This window comes from Trachymyrmex cornetzi, unplaced genomic scaffold (genome assembly GCF_001594075.2).
Source record: "Trachymyrmex cornetzi isolate Tcor2-1 unplaced genomic scaffold, Tcor1.1 scaffold148, whole genome shotgun sequence".
Classification (NCBI taxonomy): domain Eukaryota; kingdom Metazoa; phylum Arthropoda; class Insecta; order Hymenoptera; family Formicidae; genus Trachymyrmex; species Trachymyrmex cornetzi.
This window is the reverse complement of record NW_017296070.1, coordinates 622,472-644,055: the sequence shown is the minus strand read 5'-3', so window position 1 is coordinate 644,055 and position 21,584 is coordinate 622,472. Positions and strand designations below refer to the sequence as shown.

At 30.4% G+C, this 21,584-nt stretch overlaps 2 protein-coding genes across 2 annotated transcripts; both read right to left on the bottom strand.

The window, feature by feature from the left end:
* Positions 1 to 301: 301 nt before the first annotated feature.
* Positions 302 to 4,156, bottom strand: LOC108757929 (circadian clock-controlled protein). The gene is made up of 5 exons (XM_018502631.1): positions 4,065 to 4,156; positions 2,333 to 2,419; positions 1,891 to 2,157; positions 1,326 to 1,484; positions 302 to 842 (listed from the first exon to the last, which is right to left on the bottom strand). Exons 1-5 carry the CDS (start codon positions 4,135 to 4,137, stop codon positions 694 to 696), a joined length of 735 nt encoding a protein of 244 aa, XP_018358133.1. The 5' UTR covers positions 4,138 to 4,156; the 3' UTR covers positions 302 to 693.
* A 4,758-nt stretch (positions 4,157 to 8,914) lies between these two features.
* Positions 8,915 to 20,638, bottom strand: LOC108757930 (adenylate cyclase type 10). The gene is made up of 24 exons (XM_018502632.1): positions 20,482 to 20,638; positions 19,920 to 20,066; positions 19,560 to 19,835; positions 19,231 to 19,354; positions 18,529 to 18,677; positions 17,031 to 17,250; positions 16,520 to 16,823; positions 16,173 to 16,300; positions 15,909 to 16,067; positions 15,609 to 15,714; positions 14,816 to 15,232; positions 14,516 to 14,607; positions 14,287 to 14,410; positions 13,647 to 13,785; positions 12,542 to 12,697; positions 11,283 to 11,398; positions 10,884 to 11,204; positions 10,685 to 10,824; positions 10,209 to 10,498; positions 9,860 to 10,058; positions 9,641 to 9,780; positions 9,443 to 9,554; positions 9,123 to 9,261; positions 8,915 to 9,058 (listed from the first exon to the last, which is right to left on the bottom strand). The coding sequence occupies exons 1-24, from the start codon at positions 20,513 to 20,515 to the stop codon at positions 8,915 to 8,917; spliced, it is 4,176 nt and encodes a 1,391-aa protein (XP_018358134.1). The 5' UTR covers positions 20,516 to 20,638.
* Between the last annotated feature and the right edge of the window lie 946 nt (positions 20,639 to 21,584).

Below are 21,584 nucleotides of genomic sequence, written 5' to 3'. Positions count from 1 at the left end.
TATAAATCGTTATCAATATTAAGTTTTAAATGTGGTTATAGTTTTAGCGCACAATGGAATTAATGGTAAATATTGATAGAGTAAAACAAGTGTACTTTTTATCATATAAATATATATGATAAAAATGAATTATTTTAATTTGTTTATATTCATTAATTTTACATATAAGTTAATACCTATTACGTTTTGCGTAATATTAATAAGTTGATTGAACACGATAGATTAACAATAATGTAAAAAAAATTTTCAAGAGAATTGATAATTATCGGAAAAATCATTAAATTTATATATATGTTTGATACTCTTCATATTATTCTTGATATTTATTATGTCTGTGCTTTACATAAACAATCGCTAGTGAAGATAGCAGTAACATAATAATAGTAACAATGCTAAGAATAATCTAAGTTTACACGTTACATAATTATGCAATAAACTCGCCATTGTCGCACTATTCACACGCATGTCGATTCCGTGCAAATCTAAATAACACTATCAGAAGTACGGACGATGAAAAGAAAAGAACTTATCACTTCGGGATGTTCACAGACTTCAGATAGAGGAATTTTGCGTTCCTCTGCGCCGGTTTTGAGCAGTCCGTGAAATATTTAAGACTCCAAATTCGGCGCTACTTCGATTATACACACTACACTATGTACGTGTCCTAGCAAGAAGAAAACATCCTCAAGGGCTTCAAGGGAACGTCTTCGAGAAAGATATCTTCGAGAATATGCGGTTGCTGAGTTCAGTAAGACGTTCATCCCAGTTCTTCGCGAGGAATGGTAGCATCGAACGATACAAGGTCGGCCAATATTCGTTTACGAATTTCATTGCGGCATTATCTGAAAGTGAAAATACGTAATAACTTATGTGACGGGTGTGACGATTACACCATGAATTATGTCGGCGTATAAAAAAGCAAATTAATTGAATTCGTAATCATTATGTAACGAATTACGGCATCAGAGTTTCTCATCGAGCAATTATCAACGAATTACTGAAGTGATATAACAAGACAATTAAGGATAATGATAAACAGGTAATTATAGCAATAAGAATGAAAAAACAATGTCTTGCTTCTAATGTCTCCTTTTTGACATAACTCGTAACTTACCAATAAAAATCAGTTTCTATTCATAGAAATATGAAAACTAGGTAAACGTAAATCCGTTCTTAGCTATATCTCAGGTAGCACCTATTGGATCATATACGTTTTACGGACGTTTCTTAGCCGTATCTAATGTTCTACAAGCGTTTAGGAAACGCATATAAAATCAACATGTGCTACTGAGGTAAAGAATATGTCGAAGAAATAGTTTACTTACTGAGTTCCTCGTTACCATTGAACATATCACTGAACCAAACCTGCATCTTTCCAACTTCCGGATTTAAATGGAAATGTTCGAGCGTCCATCTATCGTTAGCGACGGGTCCTTCCATTATCCAAGTGCATTTAATGTCTTCCATGCTAATGTTAAAGAATCCTGCCGCAATAGAAATTAAGTTATATTATACATCTTTTATGTAGAGTAATTAATAAGAATATCTTAATTCATTGTTTATAAAATATAAATTAATAAATTTGGAAAACATATTACAGATAAATATATTACATATAGCTAAAATCAGAATATATACATGCTTTTAAAAATAAAATAAATAAACAATTTAACTCTACTATGGTTCATAAAATTATCTATTATTAGATAAAAAAATATAAAAGTGGAAAATTAAATAATAATGAGCGTTTGTGCTATTGTTCAGTGTTTAAAGTAAATGCATATAATATCTTCTTTTGTATTTTCAATATTTTTAAAATAAATTTTATAATACTTTGTATATACATACATTTAAAATATTGTCAATATTAAAAGTAATTAATTTTCATACCTTCGCCACCAATTTGGAACGTTCCCAGGGATCCATCCGCCTTATAATTTCCCTCGATGAGTACCTTTGGCAAATCGACATCAAGCTCTAATTTAAAGTAGTTATCGGAATGCTGTGGTCTCACGGCCAAGAACTGAGCCTTCGCAAGTCCATAGGAATTAACATTTGTGACTGTTATGTCCGCGCGCATGTCGTTAGTTTCGTACACAGTTCTTTCCTGGTCGGTAAAGTACGGATCCAAAACTGGCACATCGAGTTTCGGGATACCTACCGGAAAAAATTAAAACTTGTGCAAGGATATAACATATTAATATAAATTAAATAATGACAAATCTGTCTATGTTCATGCATATATTATATTTATACAACAATAAATATAATAAAAACTTGACAATTTCGAGCAAATCAAACAGAAATATTACCAGTGCTTCATTTTTAATACCTGGGACGAAGTTCTGCCATGATTCTTGTATCGCAAGTCTCAAGCAAGACGAATAGTCATCTGCATCACGCTTACAGGTTTGTACAGCTGTTTAAAAAATATAAAATAATGTATATTAATAATAACAGCACATTAATTATTTAAGTTATTACTGCACTAAGTTGCGATAAAAATAGTAAAATTTTTTAATTTTAAACAATAATGATGTTAATTCCCGAAATAAATAAATTATAATTTAGTAACAAATTAATGGCTATTGGGAATTAGCGCTATACAAAGTGCGCGATAAATATCAATGTCAATACTATATCATATATCTGACTTTTAGTTAATAAAAAGTCAGATATATGACATAGTATTGACATTGATATCTATCACGCACTTTGTACAGCGCTAATTCCCAATAGCCGTTAATTTGTTACTAGATTATAATTTTTTTAATTTCAGTCTTTTAATTAACATTACTCAAATATTGTTTATTTCTGTTCATTACCTTTGATGTTAATTATTTCAATATTAAAAATTTAATTCTAAAAAATATTTAATTGAAATATATTTACGTAAGTCAACTGTAATAGGTTCTTGCGCAAACAATTCTATATACAAGTTCCGAACTTATTGCGGTTAATATTAAAGAAACCTCTTTCCTTTCTCCGATGAAACCAACCAGAAAATATATTAATCAATTGCATATCAATTTTCGCAAAACGTGTAGTTCGTCAAAAAACAGAAACATTGCTATTGAAATTATCATAATTATAGTACTTAAAACGTGTGAAGAACGAAAAGTATATAATTAACCATTTAAAATTGTGCAATTATTATCTATTCAACCGCGCGTAAGTTTCAGCACATACAAATTATATTCAGAACTGGGAGTCACTTAATTGTAGATATATTATACACAAGTTTGTATTCAAAATATTACAGAATACTTTAATAAACAATTTTTGAAAGTATATAGAAATCAATAAAAAAAGAAAAAGTTTATGTAGAAAGTCATTTTTTTTCTCAAGACGTAATAGTTAAAAAGTTGTCATTATCGCATTGCAGATTGGTTAAAAATTATTTAGAGCAAAACTAATAGTTGTAAATTAAAAAAAATTGTCAAAATTTTAAAAAATATCAGAACGAAAAAAAGAGAAATGTTAAAAATAATAAATAATCTGTTTTTAAAAAATAATATACAAAGATTTATTAAACCCTACACCGAATATTTATTAAACCCTATACATCGCAACGTAACATTTATTTTTTTTTTATCAACTTATGTTTATATACAGCTTTTCTTTTTGGTTTCCATTATACAATTAGTTCATTAAAAAAGTTTTGTTAAAATACTTTTTTATTCACTCACGCTCTAATTTTATTTATTTTATGAGATAATGTACAGTTTTGTTTGTCATTTTAATTTCTTCAAACCAGTTAGTTCTGTATGGAGAAAGCGAAAGTAGAGTCTGAGTCATAATTAAAATGTATTAATAAATACAATTCGATTACATATTTTATTTATTCAACAAGTATAGAATAAATTATAATTTACGTAATTAATTGTAATTCTTTATTTTAATAGTTAAAAAATGATATCAGTTGTAATTATACGTATACTGAGATATATTGAATAAATTCTTGCTCAAAAGAGAATTAAAAAATGAGATAGTTAAATTTAATTTTATGAAAATAACCTTTAAATTCGGTAAAAATGAAATCGATAATTGAACAAAGGACTTACGAAGTTCGAAATCCTGAGCCGCGGTGAGCACAAACGCGGTAGCGCAGAATAGGGCGAGCGCGTAGAACGACATCTTGCCTGGTTAAAAATCCTGGCAGCTAGCCTGGCCAATTATAAACACTCGGTTTATATAGTTTCCCGACCCAAGGACTCGGCAAAGATACATTGCAAAATTGCATGTCATTAAACACGTGAGAGGCGAGGAGCAACAGCGGCACTTGGTCAGCGGTAAACTAAAACACGGCTGCGATAGCTCCGGAAAATGTGCTTCTCTTTGGCTTCAGGCATCTTTGATAAGAGGTGCAGAAAACGAAGGGAGTGGCTAAACATGTTGTGTGTGGACTTGAAAATAGTTTATAAAATTTTATATATTTAAAAAAATTATACTCAGAAAAGATTACTCGCGTTTCAAATTTTTTTTATCTTATATTATTAATATTATTTCTGCACTAATATACTTACTTAAAAATAAATTTACATTTCAATCGCTAAAAAATTTTAAGAAGATCAATTTAAATAAAAGAGAAAAAGAAAAAGAAAAGAAAAAGGCCAAGGTAAATAGAAAATGTTACTGTTCTAAGAACGAAGAAGAAATATACATTACTTTGAAATAAAAAAGAATAGAAAATTTCTTGAGACAGAAATCACGTAACAGATGTGTTCATTAAGAATGAGAAATAAATAAAAATTATTCTGACGACTAAGACTATTCTTTTTATTCTCTTCTTTTCGGTTTTTCTCTTTGTCACAACATCGGCATTTTGGGCTCGGTGCAATTAAGATGCGATCATCACATTGTTGCATTTTATGAGGCAATTTAAATTCCAAGAACTATGTAAGCATAATCAAATGGTGTAACTGATGTGTAAGTATAATCAAAGTACTGTATTAAAAAACGATTACTACTACGAATAATAAATTCGTAATAGTCATCAAAGCTTTGTAATTGATTTATTATATATACTTCCGAAATTTACGTTATCCGACATTTATTTACATTAGCAAAGAGAACTATTGCGTGTTGATATAACAATGAGAAAAAATTCGATTTGTACATAAGTATGATCAAATAAGTTCGATCAAGAAATACTTTAGAATTTAAGAAGAGCTAACTTCCTTGGGGATCTCCGAGCGAATAGACTTCCGTGACCTTGTGACCTTCGCAATGCAGACAATCGGCGATCGGTGATCGCAGAAGTGAGACTTGTAGGTCTGATCGCGTCATACCTCACGTTTCATCTAACCACGATGAAAATTCAGATCATGAATGCGCGAAGTAGCTACCCTTGGAACAGATCTCGTCGACTAGAAACGAGTTTCTCTAAGGACGTACGCGGGAGGAAGTAAGAGGAAAAAATGGAGATGCCGAAGGAACGATGCCACTCTCGACGAGAATCCACTGTGACGAGTGTGACATAGACGTACGGCCAGCATATGCCGATATGTCAGTACGTTGAATGCGAAGGCCGGTATATGGATCAGCAATTACCTGTCACATGGATAACTATGAATGGTGCCTGAGCTTTAGTCCTTTCTCATTAAGTGCCCCACCTCGCACAGTCCTAGAATCTCCTCACTGAATGGCAATCACGTTTTCATTTTACTTTCAAGTACAAGACAATGCGACTCATTTGTATTTACGGTGTAGTGCTATCAGTACTAACAAAAAAAATCTAATAGTTATCATCAGTACTAATCACTGTAATATTTATGTTGAAAATTCATTCACGCAGAATCACAAATATGACCGAATACATATTACCCATATATTATTAAAATAATCTGGCAAATATTTGAAATACTCGGGTAATATTCGAGATACGCAGGTATCTCGAAAATATTGTGACAGTATTCATTACTACACTTGTCTAATTATATATTATTGCAGATAATTAAAGAAAATAATAAGAACTCAATAAAATAATCTTCCTCCAACATGCTTGCATAAAATTTTAATTTATACAATGAATAATAATAAGTGTATATAAATTTTTATTTATGTACTTAATAAAATTAAGTAAAACTATATAAATTTTAATTTATATAGCTATTACATTAACTTTCCTATTACATTCATTTTTCAATTTAAGTGTACTGTAGAGATTTAGCCAGTGACTATCATGTCGTAATTATTTTATGTATTTTTTCACCTATACGAGAGAATAATGAATAAATTTATCTAATGAAACTTATATATTTGAATAGAAATTAGCTAATTATGTTCTCGACGATAAAGTATAAAATAAAAAATTAAAAAATGTTTTGTTATTATTCGTATTTTTAATTATATAAGGGAATTAATCAAATAGATGATTATGACATAATATCCTTGTATCGTGAAGTTCTCTTGAATTAGCTGAGTTAAGTATAAGTTCTTATTCTTGACTATTTGTGTTTTTTATTTCATTGTCATACAGAGGTGGACACACGGAGGACGGCTTAGTATTTAAAGAAACGTAGGCTGCACTTACTAGTCTCTTCTGACAAACACTTGCTGTGTAACAGTGTTGCGTGTGACATCTGTTATAATGAGGCGTGTAGATAATGAAGGAGCGCATTAGAAATTAGATAGTGTTTAGGTTTCGTAACTGCTTAATGTTCTATCCGTGTTGGTTTTATAAACAATAATAATGCATAATGGATAATAATACAGCTCGCCGATTTTTATCCGAACAATAAGAAAAGTAATAATATCCATAGATTTAAAAAAATAGAAATATTATAGAATATAATTTATGTGTATGGAAGCTATGTGAGATTTGCGGATTATCTCTGTGTTTTGGTACATCGTTAAATGCCAAAAAAATGTTTTATGAACATTGTAATCAATTTCATCGTGGTGTAATAAGACAGGTGACGCATTGCGCTGATTGCGCATGATGGCGAGAGCATACTGGAAACAACCAATCAAATTTGGATCCAAGTACACTTTTCTGCTTCATAATAGCGATAGCATACTGGAACGGGGTCAAAATTTATTTTCTATTGCACATCCATGGAAATGTTTTATCTGCTTATTACACCATGCACCATGATGAGAATTACTCTGATACTGTATCAGATTAATTTTCGCCCTAATAAGTAAAATTGCAATATTCACAAAACATTTCTTTTTGTTAATTTAAACGATTTAACAGTATATATATTGAGACATAAAGATAAGCCGCGTAGCTTCTTTTGAAGAAAATATCCTTGGAACTCTCAAAAATATTATATTATTTATGTGTATAGTTTCTAAGTTCAATAATATATAACATACAATAAATTAAATAGTATTATTTAATATTCGAAATTATGCACAAAAAACATCTAACTTTCGTTGTTATTATTTTAATATGTTACTTCAAATATTCAATGTAGATCAATTCAAATAAACAGTTACGCTTTATATGTATGCAATAAATAGTTGCCAATATTTTTGTCCGACATCTTTCTCGTATGATATAAATTGTTTATGACATGATAATCTGCATAAATGCACTCGCGCGGATCAATGAGCGCGAGCGATAGTGCATTGAGGCCTTGTAGAGATAAAAAGATAGTCCTTGTCGGATTAAAAAAGAAAGACGCGCATAGTGATTAGAAATGATTGAAGCGTCTTTTTCTTCCCCTGTCACACAAAGAACAAATAGGTGTGCATATCTCTTCAGTCAATTGTGCTTTACTCATTTATGGGCCCTAAACATTTATTTTACGTTCAGATTATATATTTTAACAAAAATAAAAATTAAATCTACAAAAATTATCGTCTCTCATTTCTCTATTTAAGATTTTTAAGACTCTGTTAAAAAAAAAGATAAAAAGAAGAATATAATTATCGTTGATACAACAAAGTGCAACACGCGGACGCGCGTTTTCTATATTTAATTATTTACTTTTTAAAAAATTAATTAAGTAATATAAATTTAAAAATTTTTTTGTTTCGAATCTCTGGTCCATAGATCTAGGCAATAAAACGTCTCTGCTTCTCATTCAGAAGAAAGATATGTAGGTCTCTTTCGAGTAGCATTGGCTTATTTATACCGATCACCATTCACTTAACAGTACCGACCATTTCTAACTACTCGGTATAAGAATTATCATTAACGAAACGCACACCGTGTACCGTTGCACAATGATCAACAAGTATAAATAACATTTAAACAATCCGTATTTGGTCTGTGAGCCACAAAATAAGTATAGCTATATAGATTGAGATAACCAATTCGAACTTACCCACTTGCAGAATAATGTCAATGTTGTATGATATATTCCAGTATTGTGACACGTTCCTTTATTTTACGTTATACGATTATTAAAGTGTAAATTTTGAAATATAAAAGTTTTTAATGCAAACGATATTTTTCTCTTTCTTTCCCTCATATTTTAATTTAAAATATTTCTTTCTCTGAGTTGTTAAGACAATTAAGTACGAAAGAAGTTCGAATTCGTATTAAAAGTAAAAAAGCAAAAAAGAGCCTTTGCAAATTAATTTTTGAGGAAACAAACAAACGAACAAGAAACTTACTTTCTTGCGGTCTTTGACTAAGCTTTGAGAGACATCTAATATATTAAAGCTTAATTGATAAACTAATTAATAAACTTTTTAATATTAAAGTTTAATTATTAAGAGATTAGTAGATACATTATTAATTATATAATTAAATATTAAAAATTTTCAATAAATAATAGCACATAATATTTTATACTATCATAATTATAACTTCATATATTTATACTTATTACATGTACAGGGTGTCCCGTAAGTTTTGCCAATCACTTTTATGTAGATAGAGCGGACTAAACTGAATCGAAAAGTCCTCTACCATTTTACAAGACACCCTGTATATTTAAATTAAAATTATAGATATTCACAACATATATTTCGGTAATGGAAATGTATAAGGAATCATCTTTGAATCATTGGCATTTACTTCATCCCATTCATCATGTAGCTCCTTAGTTCTTTCTATCCACAAATCCTTGTGTATAAAAGATATGGCACCTAGCCAATCCTAAATATAATAAAATTTAATCCAGATTATGTGATATTATAATAGAAATAAAATTTTAACATACCTGCTGACAATGATTTGCCCATGCATAAATCATTCTGTTGTCTACTTTTATACATAACTTCTTCGTTTTCTGTAGCATTTTTATTGCAGCACTTTTTTGCAATTGTATCATGTAATAGTAAGCTTTCATCAACATATACCTGCAACCATTATGATTTCTTAAAATAATTCTTTAAATGAAGGTAACGAATAAAAAATTTCAATGTACTGTCAAAGTAATTTTGAGTTATAATTCTTTAAATTATTTTACGCGAGTTAATATAAAATATAAATTATATATATAAATTAAAGTAATTATTAATAATAAACATATTTTTATACCTGGGAACTGCAATTTTTACTATTTTTATCATACTTTTGATATGTCTAAATTCGTGCTTGATTTCCGTAAACGTTTGCAATGCGTTTATGTTTCTGTTAGTAATCTCTCTTACTGCAAATTGAGACTTTACTTTAATAATAATTGTATATACATATATATATTTTTTTGCATAATGTTCAAATATTCATCTACTTTACCGTATAAAATTAACAGTCCCTCGAGTTTCTTCAATGCAGTAATTGTCGCTGCCACCTTGTGCTCATCCATTATACTCTCAGCTGTCACGTTCCTGCTGCTCCAAACTTTCGTAGCTTCCCATTGCTGTGTTCTGATGCACCTTGAATAATGTATATTTTATAGAACCGATTAATTCTCTTTGATAAAAATAAAAATAAAGCAAAATTTCTCATATTTACCACAACCACATAGACGTGAAATATCTCCTTTCCGCTTCGGGATCGTGGAGGCTGATTATGGTCTCTCCTTCTTGATTGTAATATTTATCGCAATTTTGAAACGACAAGAGTGCGAGACCGGTATCAAGTTGCACATCAGCGCACATGGCGTAATACCAAGTCCGACTCGATTTATCCAAAACATTTCGCGATACGAATTCTGTAAATACAAGTTTCAAATATATTTTTATATGTAATTAAAATATCAATTAATCTGATTTATACAGTTTATTAGATATATTTAAAATTCATTAATAATATTATGTTAAGATTATTAAGGTTTGTCTGTTTATTAAATCGGAGAACTCACCTAACTTTCTTAGCAAAGTCACGACTTCCGAATGACGACATGAAATCATAAGCAAGTGTACTAATCTTGGTAGTATGAGCAATTTGAGGAACACAGAGTCCATAGTTTGTGCCATCCTCATTGTGATAAAGCCGATTCTGATCGCTTTATTGATTTCTCCTCTCAACCATCGCGAAAAAAATATCCCTGCATAAAGTTCAGCAATGACTTTGAGCTCTTGAAGTTCAAGTAAATCTCCTTTCTTTGCGCAGATACTGAGAGCCTCTTTTTCCAAATAAGGAACAATTGATCTGCTTACACACAAATAATTAAATAATGTAATAAATATTCTTGTTTCTCAATAACAAAAGATAATAAACTTAATAATGCTACAAACGATTGGTAATAAGTTTTATTGGCGGAAAATATTAATTAATTGATTTCATTAATTTAAGAACTTTTGGTAGTTTTAAATAATTTTAAATTTGGGCTATCACTTGGTTTGGTAGACGTGGGCAATGATCATCATGTTCGTGAACGAAGTGCAGAGTGTAAGAAAATCATTTGACGCATCCAGTGCAGCGTTTAAGCTCCATATGGCCGCTAGCCGTGCATGTTTCTTCATATATTTTGTTCCCTTTAAATTAATAACAATTATGTTGAGTCTTAAAATTTCATATAAATAATGAGCCTTACTTTGAAAACAACAAACATCAATGCCAAACAATTAGCCAGTTGCTCGATATAATTTATAGTAAGTTCATCGGCGGTGTCAATATTCCAACGCTTAGGACAGATCAATCTCCATCTTAGCAGTTCGAGTTGAGTTGTAGACTTCAAGCCGATTGCAAATTTGCGTTGAGGAAAATGATAGCCTAGACTGATCATTGCCTCTTTCAGCTTCTTGCTTGCTTCAGAAATTAAACCGCTTTCCAAATGACATTTACCTTGAAACGTCTGAATTTTTGCGGTGAGATAAAACAGGAAGATTGATTTCTCTTCATTGAACTCGACTATCTATCATTAAGGACCATTAATTTGTCTTTTTTTAAACCTACTTTACTATTTTTATTCTGTTATATCCGCTTTGCTTACTTGTTGAGTCAGAGTTTCAGCATCATTCAGAAGTCTGTGAGCTTGAGGTACATTGTTATTTGCTAAACAGATTTCCACAAATTCCAAAATCGCCGTCAAGATTATGTCTTGTTTTCCTGAAATAGAAAAAGGTTTTAAATTATAATGATTTATAAAGGACACCCTGCACAGATCTTATGGAAAATGTCCCTCGGATAAATTGACTGGAATTAAAGTATGTTGTTGTCCTCGACGTCCTGAACAAAAGTCTCAATGGACACGACTGTCTAAATTCAAACTTTTTGGATTGGACATAACAATATGTATAATAGTCGTTATGCATAATATTGATTTATGTTAACTCACCGATTCCTTGACAATGTTCTAATATCTGAGCATAGACAGTCATTAAGATAAGATGGCATTGACAGCTGGCGAAGTCGACGTTAGAGAATATTTTGGTAGGTTTTCTGAATTTTTGAAAGATGTTAAGATAAATCGGTGTCCTTTCTGCTACCTCTTGCATATCTTGTAACAATATTTTCTTTAGATTATTATAACATTATTGTAATTTTTAATTCTTTATATATTATACATGTAATTACAACAATATAATATAAAAATTCTTCATTTATTTCAAAATTGCTGCATATCTATAATGTAACAGCTTAATTATATGCATAATCCATGCCGGGTTCAAAACTGATTCTGGAATAGATAAATAAGATACCGTTTTCTGTCTCTTCTTTGACAGTATAAGTTGTTTCTTCAAGTTGATGTATCTCATTAATGTCGACAATTAGTTTTGTTCTTTTAATTTTCTGCGCAGCCGTTTTCCCTAATAATCTTGCAAATTGTATCTCGCCACAAGCCATACATCGTTTAGTATGTTGCCGAAGATATTTTAACGCCTTGCTATGTAATTCCACTTTTTGATTTTCTGTGAGTGATCTTTATATATAAAAATATAAAAAGACACGATCAATAGTAGAGATAGAATTTAATATAAAATATTTTAAATATTATATATGTAAATATATATATTATATACATATATATGTATCTATTATTCTATTATTATTATATCCGAATAGTAAAATCATCCATTACCTGTAAGTAGTTTCGCGGAACATCGACATTTTGAAATACATCAGACCACAAGACGTGTACCGTGGTAGATCAGTTAGTTCTTCTAAATAAATTTGGCTCTTATTCAAAATTTGAAGCGAACATAATGGCATAAATTTATATTTTATATTTAAATGTTTGTTTAACTACACCTGGTATCATAAGATTCACACATTCGCACGCAATTTGTGTCTCGAGAATAGGTTCCCTTATATTTCTATTTCTACCAAATACCAGTGGTCTACTGCTCATAGTAAAATCACCTCGTGCGCATCCAAAAATTCGAATCTCAAAGAGTTTCTTGACAGCTACGATAATAATAAGTACTTTGAACAATATGTAATAGCACAACAAAGTTATATAATTATTTCAATTATTCATTCTCTAAGAATTGTAGAGGGTTGTTATTACAACATTTGCATTTGTTCTATAGATATCTCTTTACCGAGTCCAATTTCTCTCGTCGATTTATCTTCCATTAGGTATTGTAACATGTTTCTATTAATAATTTCTCCCAATACTGACGCGCATTTTAATAGCATTTGATCCAATGGTGTTAACGAGTCGAAAATTTTCAAAATCATTGCTGGCGATATAATATATGATAATTATAAAATTGCACGACACAAAAAAATAAAAATATTGTGCAAATTACTAAATATATATTTCAAAATATTATAAATAGACAGAAATAAACATTAACTTATTAAAACATATGGTAAATGTTCAGATGGAGAGATCGAGCCAGCGCCGATGACCTTGATCTTGACATGTTAAGATCATGATCCTGAGTAACCCCCACAAGATTTCAGTCGTTGTTAAAAAGTTATTAATAAAAGAAGTTTAAGAAATATTGTCTTATTTCTAATATACAGGATGTATCAAAAGTCTGGAAACGGTCGAATATCTCGAAAGCAAAGTATTTATGCCCGTTGGCAGGAGTGAAGATGGGGTTGGAACTCGATTCGCGTGGAAAGTCATGCATCCCTTGGCAGGGGGTGAGATAAAGTAGATCTCGCTTCGCGTAGAAAGTCATTATAGATAAGCAGGAAGAGTATATGGATAGTTGTTAATATTACTTATATGTAGCAAAAATGAGACGTTATTTTTCAAATTTGTTTGTTAATAACTTTTTAGCGAACAACAAACGATGGCTAAAACTTATTGGAGGTTATTCAAGCTCATAACGTATGTATGTCAAGGTCATCGGCGCTGACTCTCTCTATCTGAATATTTACCGAAAATAATCTTAATTACCGTCCATTGTCATTTCAGCATCTCCCTCTTCTGGTACAAAACCTTCTGTAAATTTATAAACGGCAATTGTTTCATCATAAATTGGCATTTCCGTTTTGTGAATGATAGTTTGCAACATCATCGAAGATATTGAACCGTTCTAGAATTAAAACGAATATCTTATCATTTTTTAATTAGAAATAATTAATAAAACAAACTTATTAAATAATTAATAAAACGAAAGAGAGGAAATATACACGATAGCTTGTCCTGTACATTTTCCACTTGTCTGAACGTTCTTCTTCATTATTTGGAAAGATATCTTCTGCGTCAAATCTAAACATTTATTGATCATCATGTATTTGTAATAATTTTATATTAATCACTATTATTGATACTATTAATATATCTGCATTCGCAAGTAAGAAAAAATGTTTCATAGCTTATTACCTAATAAAATTATTACCTACAATGAAAAGATATTTGGAAAGATCTGAATTAATTTTTTTGATTTGTTTTAAACATTTCTTCTTTTTACATAATTTAATTTTACGTTACAAAATTGTATATTTAAAAGAAGATAAAGATATCGGATAAATTAGAATCTAGAATTATAAATAAAATAATAAGACCTTTTTAGCATATAAATAGGAGGAAGCACATAACCCATTTCCTCGGCAATCGTTTTGCTGATATGCATTGTCACAAGACTACCAGATTGCGTGAGACTCAGCAAATAACTTTCTATCCATCCTGGATTACCAAAACTTTTTTCTTGTATCAATCTGAAAATATGGAGCAAATACACAAAATATAGACCGAGAAATCTATGTATTGTATATTGTGACTGTTTATCAATGAAAGTTATTTGCGTATTTAGAATAGCCAACCTCTCGAGTTCCGGAGAAATTCCGCTTGCATCAAGGAACTGACATGCAAGCGCTGCGTGGTACCATTTGTCTATGCAACCCAATTCGATGATCTATTAATAATAAAAGATAATTTATAGTTTTGCGTATATCTTTGCGTAGTATAGCAATAAAATTAAATGTAGAAGAATATATCGCATATGCAAATTTAATGCAACATTTTTATTTTTTATTGTAAAATATTAATTATGAAAAATAAGGAAATGATGCGTCATTGACGGCTAAAGAAATCACTTTAATTATCGATTTCAATGTTCGTACTCGTGCTCTCTCCGAAATATCGGAGTATATTTCGTAATCGCTGTTGAACATACGTCCAAAGCTGAGGATGAAGAAGACTGTGTTTTGTTCGATCATCGTACGAAACAATTTCATAGAATCATTGTCACTATGCTGAGTGTCGTCGATAATTATCACCCATAGTTCCTTGAAACAGTTTTTCATTAATTTGAGTAGAAACTTGCGCAACACATTATGCTTTTGCTTCCTAGATAGCGCTGTGTACTGTGAATTCATCATGAAATGCACATTGAAGGGCTGATTAAGGGCACAAAGAAATTCTGGTTTGCGTATAGGGCCTAGTCGTGACATCAGTATTTCTTCGCGCTCTCTCGGGGTAGTGACGACACTGAAGCCCAACGGTATGGAAAATATCAGGTGGATCAAACTGTAAGAAGTCTGTGTTAAGAAAAAAACCACTTATTCTTATATTTCTTTGAAAAGTTGTGTGAAACAGGAGGGAGGCGGGGTAAAAGTCGCTTTTCGTGGAAAGTTGTATGCTATGACTTTATTATGAAGCTTTAATTTATTATATCTTCTAAATCAAAATATCGTCCCCCACTTAATTCTTGTGAGGAATCACTCAGGACACTCTCCCCTACAACATATCTAAAGGACATTGAAATCGGTGAGGTGTAACCTAAAATGCATATTTACTGAAATAATTTCTAATTAAAATATGATAAAAGAAGGATAATAAACTTTCGATTTTGTGTATGTTACTTCTAACATCGATTAAATTAAATATGTGTTAAAAAAAAGTCTTGCAGTCAACCTTAGCATCGCTCATGACCAAGGAGATATAGTTGCGTGGTATATTTGCAGGAATATTCTGTGTAATTTCATTTAACAATCTCGTCTTGCCGATTCTCGGTTCACCTCTAAAAAAGAAGACACTAAAAATAATCAGATATAAATAAAAAAATAGATAATAAGATTATAAATAGAAGATAGATAAAATTAATACAAAAATATTAATAAATGTTATAAAAATAATTTGCAAATTAATAATCAAGAAAATTACAAATTAAGAAATTAAATTAAAGTTTCAATATGGAAATTAGATTTGACCCACTTTATAATTAGCATATTGTGTTCGAGCTGCAAATGTTGCGTTGTTACATCCCTAGTGAAACGTGTTATCAAATTTGATAGCATTTGTCGAAAAATTTTGATTTCCTCTTGTCGTCCAAGCAAAGGATACTTTTTCCGTATTAATACAGGCATAGTAAATCTACGATTACATATAAATTCATGTATTTTTAAGAAATAACACTTTATAAAAATAAAATAAATAAAAATTTCCAGAAAATTACGAATTTAAAAAATTGCAAAATACTTTATTTGTTCTTGAAACTCATAAACCGGACCGACATTTGTGATTCCTTTCATATGTCTTGGCTCTTGCAATATAAAGTGTCTCGCTTCAAGACGAGAGTGCAAAAAACTCTCTCGATCGCATATTACCTTAAAGATAAAAATTATATTACTGCCGCATAAAATAAAAGTAAAATATTTGTTATGTTTTAATTATAAAGGCGTTAAAATTTAATGTCGATGGTAACTTGTTTTTCAATTCAATGACATATTTGCGAAAGAGAGTTTATTTGCCTACATCTAAAATGACAACACACAAACAGAATATGAACGAAAGTTAAATAATTATTTTTTTCAGATTTAAATTACTTTGTTATTGTATGCGACCATTAAACGGGCTGCTTTGTTCACTGACATTCCTATCACAGTGTACTCCCTCCGTAAAACATGACCAACTACACCGCAATATGTCATTCCGGTGGTAACAGCGATTGTCACAGATTGTACGTTTTTTATCGCTAGAAGATTCTGCCGAACCCTACTGGCGCATCTCAATCCGATCTGTGATTCCAACACGTGTTTGTCGCCCCGCAGTCCAAATATGCAAAGAAATATTAGGTCTTTGTCGAAAAGAGATGTCTTGTTCACGCATCCATTCATCTCACAAACTACCCTTGAAAAATAAAAACTCATTGTTTATACTTATCAAAAAAATATTTATAACGGTATAATATTATATATATATATTTTTTTTTTAATTAATTATTGTAATATTTGATATAAAAGAAAACGTTATTTTTACGGTTTATATAAATATAATTATTAACATAGTTCTAGATAATAAAAAAAGCCAGATAAAAATATAAATTTGGATATTTACCCGTAGACTAATTTATAAGCCACGTTAACGAGCGAGATCAATTCTTTGTTATCCATAACCGTTGTGATGATGTTGATAAAGAGTATAACCACTTGCCTCATCTCTGTGAGATATTCTAATGGCTCGTCCATTTCTACTGATCGTATTACTGGTCTAAGCATGTAGCTTCTCAATGAATCTTTCAATCCTTCTTTAGCTGCCTTTATAACTTTGGGCCTCACTATAAAATTAAACATTTATAAATACAATTTGCAATTTATTTAATTCGAAACAATGTAAATGTTGCGTCCAGACCACAAGATTCTTTCGATTTCATGGGAACTGATACCGTTCTTGTGACTTATCGCTCTGTGGATGCGTGCATAAGTCGGAAGCATTTGAGTAAATCTTTGGTGCATTGTTTTTTATGTGAGCTGGAAAATGTAATTAGGGTTATCTATGAGTCATAAGGCCACTGGGTGTGCATGTGGCCTCAATCGAATATTGATGATTAATATTTTTCTTTAATTGATATGTTTAGTTTATTAATAATAATTAATCGATCCATCCAAAAATCGATATTCGATCGGCCATCCTACTGGCTCCATTCTTGAGATGATCGCAAATTATTTGCATTCGGAGAAAGAGAAAAAAAGTTTTCTCCACGAAAGAAAAGAATCATGGAGTCGTCAGGACGTAACATAAAAATAAATATCGTATGATGTATATTAATGCCGATTGTACGTTTTTACTCACAGCTATAATCAACTTCCTCGAGATATTCTGTTTGAGTACCGGTCCAATTCGTTAAGGTTGAACTATTTGGCGCTTTGGCATTATGCAATGAATCGAGAAAATTTCTATCGTGTTCGGTGTTTCTGTCGTCTATTTTATTAATTGCAATACATTTTATTACTTAGAATAAGACTTTACATTTTTGCATTATAAAATCGTAATAATTAATAATACGATTTTGTGATTAAATCAAATTAAAATAAGAAGCTTGAAAGTCAACGCTAGATCTTTGTGCAATTAATTTGTAGTCGTTATATTATGTCGTTGATTTACATGTATATATTTATAACAAACGTTTCGATTTCTGCGACTGAATCATCCTCAGTGTCTCGATTAAATAAGTATGTCTCTATGCTATTTTATAAATAAATTTAACGTTATAATATTTAAAATAATTATTTAATTGGCCTCGCTGGCAAGTGTTTAAGGACTTTTCCGCATCATGTATTCGTTAATTTACTGTGTGTGTTTTTTACGATGATTTATATGAATGTTCTTCAACTTTATTGTAAGATGATGAAAAACACAAAATAAATTAACTAATACATGATACAAAAAAGTCCTTAGATTTGCCAGCGAGGCCAATTAAATAATTATTTTAAATATTCCAACGTTAAATTTATTAACAAAGCTAAACAACTACAAATTAATCTCACAAAGAACCAGCATTGGTTTTCAAATTTCTTATTTTAACAATAAAATCATATACTGATTCCAACAATACCATCGTGAATATCGTGAGGTCTAGACTGATACCACATTGCTGAGCAAGCTATGATCAGAGTATGTATACCGTTCGGCAACTTTTCATACACATAATCGCTAGGATTTGCCCATTGCCAACTACTGGGCGCCACAAGAATATCGCCACCTCTAGATAGAATTTATTTTGTATCACTATATATACATTTGATTTGTTCGTCTCTCATAAAATTATCAAAAAATAATTTTTATAAATTAAATTAGCAGAGCACATTTTATTCTCTTTGGTATTTTTTTACTCATAAATGTATAAATAAATTTATATTTGTTAATTTATAATATTAAATATTGAATCTTATTCGATCGTACATGTGAAAACACAAGCAACAAAATCAATGCTTTTAACGGTCTTAGCTGGATCACACAGAATTAAATAAGCACTTAAGATCCAGCTAAAACCGTTAAAGACATTGATTATATATGGTTGTTATAATTAATTTATATTTATAATGACAAATTATATATTTATACTAATTATATATTATATATATATATTTATAATTAAAATTAATAGATTACATAAATAGATGAATTTTTTTTTATCTTTGTTTCTTCCTTTTACATTTGTTTTACTTTAAACTTATATATTATTGCATAATTTATACCTACTTACATTTAAAAAAATAAATTAAAATGATAAATAATATTTTACTATATGTAATACCTGCATAATCCTTCGGCAAACTTTACATCCCAAACAGGTTTTCCAGTAATGACATAATAAGACATCGTTTCTGGATCGCCAATAGACGTGAAGTACGTTATTCCGGAAGCAATGGCAAGTTTTACTGTCAAAGATATTATTACATTAGCTTTTTTAAACTACCAACGTATCAGAGATTCTGCAATCTATTGTATAATGTTTTAAAAAATATAAATCTATCGACTACTATATGCTTGTAAATTTTAATTTGTAGACTTATTAATGTTGACTTTTGAAAACGCTAGAATTTAACACTTTGACATATTGATGTATTATTGGTACAATTGTACCTCTGAGTGATACACCAACGTCAGTGGTATAGGTTCCAAAATGTTTCTGTATGATGCATGCAGTTTGCATTGCCTCCGTGGCGATATCACGCATAAGCATCCCTTCTTGGAGCTTCCACATTACTATAAATGCATCGCCGGAAAATTTTACAACATCCCCATTATGAGAAAGAATTTCCTGCACCATCGCGCCAATATAGCTGTTCAAAGTTTCCGATAACTTAGATGGACCACCAACACCAGTTTTCGTGTATTTTTCTGTGAGATCTGTGAAGCCTGTATTAATTACAATTGCAGATTATAATTTGTGATTCGTCATGATAATGATTGATATATAATAATTCAACAAATATCTCTAACCTGAAACATCACCGAGCATCAACGTTGTGTCATATTCTCTGGTCTCGTAATTGTCATAATAATCAAGGATTTCATCAGGACACATAGATGCAAATATTTTGGTATGTTGCTCCAATCTAGCACGCGACGATCGATCTGAATTATAGACTACCAATTGAAATAATAATAAATGAATAATCTTTACTATTGTGAAGATTTTAGATAAAATATTAACGTTTCTCATGTTAATTATCAGGTAAATTGTCGCATAGAATTATTGGGCACTTTCGATATACCTATCAGTAGTATATCAGTGGTATATTGGATACAAAGATGAGACATTTTCTCGGATAAATATTGATATTTAATTTAATTTATTTAATTATACTTAAAATTACGATCTTAAATGAGCATTTTGTTATAATTGACACAAGTTTAAGATTCCATATTGTGTTAATATATTTAAAAAGTTTTTGTAGTGAAATACAAAATTGGCATTGTAAAAAAAATTTATAAAAATAATATATATTAAGTTACATTTAATATAACCCAATCGTAATCTAATTTTACTGCATTAACTTACTTTCTGTTACTAAAGTATTTATGTTCCTTGACATATTTGTTGTCCTTTCTTTATTATTATAATGCAATTCGTAATCTGGATATTACTACTAAATAACGATTAAACAATTATCATGTACGCTTAGTTAAAATAAAAAAAAATGTTTCGGAAGCAGACTTCAGATCCTAAGATACTTCAAATCTATGATGGAATCACCATGCTTCAAATCTATGACGCGTAGTAGTCAATTTGTTCAACCAATAGAATGCGTCATCTTGCAAAAAGCAATATGGCTCCTTTTTGTCATTCTGTCATCACCTGTCATAATACATAAAAAAAAGGAAGAAATTTGTGCAGAATTAATAAAATATTATACAAGTAAACAATATAATATATTATAGGACCGTATATGTGTGATAACACAAATTAAAGAAATCAAAGTCTTAAATGGTCCAGCTAGATCTTAAAATGCTTATATGATTCTGTGTAAATTTATATACTACGTATATCTCGAAATGCTATATTTGTATATTTTGAAGTCGCTTTATATCGTTTACATTTTTATGGTACATATTACACAGACTACACTATATAAATAATATAAAATATAATTAAAAATTTTCAAGAATGGAAACTAGGGAGTCAATGAGTGTAGAGTAAATGTTAGTCTTTTCCTCTGTGAAATATTTATTTCAATATCAGATTGCTTAGAGGCTTGCAGAAGGGAACGATCAGCATCAACAATAAATACACTTGTCGGACAATAGACAATATGTGTTTATTTAATAGCCTTGCTATATGGATACTTATATGAATTGTCGCTCTAACAGATCGCTGCCTACAACGTGACGGCCGAATTTTATTGTGCCTGGCCCTACTAGTCCTTATTGTGCTTGAATCTATGACGGTTCTCTCTCTCTCTCTCTCTCTCTCTCTCTCTCTCTCTCTCTCTCTCTCTCTCTCTCTCACCCCCCTTTCCCTCTCCCTCTCTCCCCTCCCTTCCTTTTCCCCTCTCTCTCACGCTCTCTCTTTCTTTACGTGATTACTTATTAAATCTTTCCTTATTATCTCACAACACACCGTCGGTTGTCAACTAACGAGAATGGATTATACTCGCTATTTAA

What these genes read in the sequence shown, in the direction of transcription:
- LOC108757929 (XM_018502631.1), bottom strand. Translation starts at nt 4,137, where the DNA reads ATGTCGTTCTACGCGCTCGCCCTATTCTGCGCTACCGCGTTTGTGCTC. An exon ending in ATGGCAGAACTTCGTCCCAG is followed by an intron (nt 2,158 to 2,332) that starts GTATTAAAAATG and finishes TTTTTCCGGTAG; the next exon opens with GTATCCCGAAACTCGATGTG. An exon ending in CAATGGTAACGAGGAACTCA is followed by an intron (nt 843 to 1,325) that starts GTAAGTAAACTA and finishes TTTCACTTTCAG; the next exon opens with ATAATGCCGCAATGAAATTC.
- LOC108757930 (XM_018502632.1), bottom strand. Translation starts at nt 20,515, where the DNA reads ATGTCAAGGAACATAAATACTTTAGTAACAGAAA. An exon ending in ATTTCTCCGGAACTCGAGAG is followed by an intron (nt 14,411 to 14,515) that starts GTTGGCTATTCT and finishes CCATATTTTCAG; the next exon opens with ATTGATACAAGAAAAAAGTT. An exon ending in GCCCACGTCTACCAAACCAA is followed by an intron (nt 10,499 to 10,684) that starts GTGATAGCCCAA and finishes GTGTGTAAGCAG; the next exon opens with ATCAATTGTTCCTTATTTGG.